General features: G+C 38.1%; 1 protein-coding gene across 1 annotated transcript; it reads left to right on the top strand.

Annotated features, from left to right (window-relative positions):
* The first annotated feature begins 1192 nt into the window (after positions 1 to 1192).
* Positions 1193 to 4518, top strand: LOC138340456 (uncharacterized). Its single transcript, XM_069292180.1, has 3 exons — positions 1193 to 1561; positions 1658 to 1817; positions 4511 to 4518. The coding sequence occupies exons 1-3, from the start codon at positions 1193 to 1195 to the stop codon at positions 4516 to 4518; spliced, it is 537 nt and encodes a 178-aa protein (XP_069148281.1).
* The last annotated feature ends 301 nt before the right edge of the window (positions 4519 to 4819 follow it).

The raw sequence follows: 4819 nt of genomic DNA, 5'->3' as shown, positions 1-4819 counted from the left end.
CAACTATCCGACCCATGATTTGGAGTTGGCTGCAGTAGTGTTTGCATTAAAGCAATGGAGACATTATTTATATGGGGTTAAGTGTGAAGTCTATACAGATCACCGTAGTTTACAGTATGTCTTTACTCAGAAAGATTTGAATTTGAGGTAGAGGAGGAGGATGGAACTACTGAAGGACTATGATATTACCATCTTGTATCACCCAAGAAAAGCTAACGTTGTGGCAGATGCTTTAAGTAGAAAGGCAGGGAGCATGGGAAGTCTAGCGCACTTGCAGGTTTATAGACGCCCATTGGCTAGAGAGGTTCAGACTCTGGATAATGACTATATGAGGTTGGAAGTACTGGAGAAGGGAGGATTTTTGGCCTGTGTGGAGGCAAGATCTTCCTTTCTTGACAAGATTAAGGGAAAGAAGTTTACTGATGAGAAACTGATCCGGATTCGAGATATGGTATTGCGAGGAGAGGCTAAAGAAGCAAAAACTGATGAGGAAGGCGTTTTGAGAATTAAAGGAAGGGTATGTGTGCCCCGCGTCGATGATTTGATTCACACTATTCTTACAGAGGCTCATAGTTCAAGGTATTCTATACATCCTGGTGCAACCAAAATGTATCATGACCTAAAGCAACATTTTTGGTGGAGTAAGATGAAGCGTGACATTGTTGATTTTGTTACTCAATGCCCGAATTTTCAACAGGTAAAGTATGAACACCAAAGGCCTGGAGGGACACTTCAGAGAATGTCCATTCCTGAATGGAAGTGGGAGAGAATTGCAATGGACTTCGTAGTTGGTCTTCGAAAGACATTGGGTAAGTATGACTCCATTTGGGTAATTGTTGACAGATTAACTAAGTTTGCTCACTTCATTCCGGTCAAGATGACTTACAATGCAGAGAAGTTAGCCAAACTCTACATCTCGAAAATCATTCGATTGCATGGAGTTCCACTTGCCATCATATCAGATAGAGGTACGCAGTTTACTTCTATGTTTTTGAGAACATTGCATGTTGAATTAGGTACTAGGTTGGATCTTAGTACTGCATTTCACCCTCAGACCGATGGTCAGTCTGAGCGAACGATTCAGGTGTAGAAAGATATGCTTCGTTCATGTGTAGAATTTGGTGGTCATTGGGATAACTTCTTACCCTTAGCAGAGTTCTCATATAGTAATAGATATCACTCAAATATTGATATGGCCCCATTTGAGGCACTGTATGGGAGGAGATGTAAGTCTCCCATTAGTTGGTTTGATGCATTTGAGGTGAGGCCCTGGGGTACCGATCTTTTGAGGGAATCGTTAGATAAAGTAAAATTCATTCAGGAGAAGCTTCTAGCAGCTAAGAACAGGCAGAAAAAATATGCAGATCGCAAGGTTAGGGACTTGGATTTTATGGAGGGTGAACAAGTCTTGCTGAAGGATTCACCCATGAAAGGGGTGATGCGGTTTGGTAAGCGAGGTAAGCTTAGTCCGAGGTATATTGGTCCATTTGAAGTTCTGAAGCGTGTGGGGGAGGTCGCTTATAAATTAGCCTTGCCTCCAGGACTGTCAGGAGTGCACCCGGTATTTCATGTGTCTATGCTGAAAAGATACCATGGAGATGGAAACTACATTATTCGTTGAGATTCAGTTCATCTTGATGAGAAATTGTCTTATAAGGAGGAGCCTGTTGCTATTCTAGATAGAGAAATCCGCAAGTTGAGATCAAGGGAGATTGCATCCATCAAGGTTCAATGGAAGAATCGGCCAGTTGAAGAGTCTACTTGGGAGAAGGAGGCTGATATGCAAGCAAGATACCAATACCTTTTTGCAGATTCAGGTACTTTTTCTCGCCCTTGTTTTTCTTCTTGTGATCGTTCAGGGACGAACGATGAGTAAATTGGTATCTATTGTAACGACCTATTTAGTCATTTCGAGTAGTCGAATCACTTGTGTAATTTTTGTGTGGGCTATGGGATTAACTCTCTGAACTTCGCGACGGAAGTGCAGCACGAACCGTCGTAGACATGACGGATCGTCAAAAACATCCTTATTGAATTTGGCTCTCTGAACTTTGTGACGGACCTGCAGGACGGACCGTCGCAGGTACGACGGGCCGTCATGAGCGGCGTAACCTTGACTGGGTCGGATTCTGCTAAAAGTTTTAAGGGGTGTTTTAGACTATTCATGCCAAACTGTATGAAATTAGTGGGTAAGTTAGTAACTTATTTACTTGGGGGTTAAAGGAGGTAACTTAAAATAAATAATGGGTTACTTTTATCTTAAGGAATTATATGATAATTAAGGTAAAAGAAAAAGTATCTGGAGAAGGAAAAAGAGAGGGAGAACGAGCGAGACAAAGAGAGAAGCGAAGAGGAAAGCAAAGACATTGAGAAGTAGCTTGCTTGATCACGATTCTTTGGTGGAGGTAGGTTATGGTTATGATATTTCATAGTAAACTCTTAATAGCGATTGATATGTATTGGGTGGTATTGTAAACTCTTCTATATGCTTGCTTGTGGGTTTGTATGTTGTAATTGTGTAATTGTGGTGGATTAGAATGTTGATACTGTTGAATCTTTAATCTTGAATCTTCCCCATTAAGATGATGTCTTGACATAAAGAAGGCTTGATGAACTAAAGTAATGAGATAAATGGATCGGGTGTCACGTTCTGACATGTAGAATTAGGAGATTAGAGTGTCACGTTCCGACACATAGAATTAGGGGATCGGGTGTCACGTTCCTAGACGTAGTATTAAGGGATCGGAGTGTCATGTTCTGACACGTAGAATTAGGGGATCGTGTGTCATGTTCCGACACGTAGTATTAGGGGATCGGAGTGTCACATTCCGACACATAGAATTAGGGGATCGGGTGTCACGTTCCGACATGTAGTATTAGGGAATCAGAGTGTCACGTTCCGACACGGTAATGATAAGAAGATGAATATTGAATTATGTTAATTTACTCAATTTTAAAGAACCTATATCTCAAATGAGTATGGTGTGGAAGCTTGAGTCCTCATAGGTGCGCTTGGTATTGTTGTCAATGGTTCATGTGTTGTTGCTAGCCACCTGTTGAGTATTTTGATTGATTTTATAATAATATTTGATATATATTGCTTTCTATTTTGAGTTGGGCGTTGTTACCTACTCAGTACGTGTTCCTTGTACTGACCCCTACTTGTATTTTGCTTTTGTTTATATTGTTGAGTCCAGCAAACGTGCCATCGACTTCGGCTCGTCCGCAACTCTAGCCAGTCTTCAGTATATCAGATTTCAGGGTGAGCTACTGTTTCTAGCTGGGACTGGACTCTCTCCTTCATGTCTTGATGTTCGGACATGGACCATCTCTTTTACTTATTTTAGCTTCTTAAATACTCTTAGAATTAGAAATTTGAGGATAGATGTTCTTGATGTGATGACTTCCAGATTTTGGGATGATAGTTGATAAACTTTAGAAGGTTGTTTGTTGGTTATATTAATAAGATTTGAGTCTTCCGCATTATATTTTGTTTATTATGGTTCAAATGTTGGTAAATGTTGGGGTTTAGATTTGTTGGTTCGCTCACATAGTAGGATAAGTATGGGTGCCACTCGCGGCTCGTTTTGGGTCGTGACACTCGCTCATCTCAGCTTTAACTTCGGCTTTGGCAAATGATCGATCGAGAGATTAATTTTTGAATAAAGTTTATTTTAATTACTTAATTAATTATTTATTTAATTAACTAATAAAATGGCCAAATATGTTTAATCAATTAGTTTATAACAAAAACGTTTCTGTTATTTAGTTGAAATAAATCGAAATGTTTCAAATTTTTAGTTTACTAACCCGATCCGACTCGGATCCACGCGCGACCCGTTTAATTTAAAAAAATCTCATTTTATGTAAATTTCTCGCCATTTTTGGAAGTGACTGTTGTGAAAGGTTGCAACTTTCAGGAACATTCAATACCATTTGAAAGGTTGCAAACTTTCATTAATGATAGTGTGGTTTCTGAAAGGATTGCAACCTTTCGGAACCTGTTCCTCTTGTGTATAAATACCATTCAGTCTTCAGAATTTTCCTTACAAATTTTTGTGATCTCTTCTTCTTATTCTGCACAACCAATTACTTCGTGTATTTTACTGTTGTTGACGGGTTCGCTGACACTAGAGTTTTTGGTATCTATTATCTAGTGATTGAGATCATTTTACCCTGGGAGGTCATATTCCAAATCAAACCTCGGATACTAGAGGGGAATAATTTCCTTAAGGGGACACTGTGAATTTAGTGGACTTGATCTTTTTCTATTCAAATTTTTTCACATTCTTGTAAGTTACAGATTTTAAATTTTTTCTTAATTAATTTCTGTTCATCTGTTGTACTGATTTTGTAAACTTTGGTTACTTTGTGTTTCTGCAAAGTTTGATCAGAATTAGTAATTCTGTTTTTCAAATACAGGCTGGCAACATATATTTCATAGAGCTAGAATATATAAAAGAAAGCTTGATTTTACTATTGTAATTTTTAATTTGTTTGATTGTTTCAGGATCTTGATCATTTTTCACCAAAGTTCAACAATCTCAAAGTGCTTGTGTTGAAACTCTCAGGCATGGAAGATGTTTCCCTACTTGCTATTACTCCAGTAATAGAAGCATCTCCATATTTGCAAAAACTGCATATTGAAGTACATATGAATTATTTTTCATATGACATATTAAAATAACATGGATTCAAATAAATAAATCCAAACTAATAATTAACAAAAGAAGAGTTTAATACTGATAAGTTTCCTACTTACTCATGTTAAAAATTTGTTTTTTCCTTGTTATATTAACCAACGCCAATTTTTGTATTT

The sequence above is a fragment of the Solanum lycopersicum genome, chromosome 12 (assembly GCF_036512215.1).
Source record: "Solanum lycopersicum chromosome 12, SLM_r2.1".
Taxonomy (NCBI): domain Eukaryota; kingdom Viridiplantae; phylum Streptophyta; class Magnoliopsida; order Solanales; family Solanaceae; genus Solanum; species Solanum lycopersicum.
Note: the sequence above shows the minus strand (reverse complement) of the source record. Positions and strands in the feature narration are given on the sequence as shown.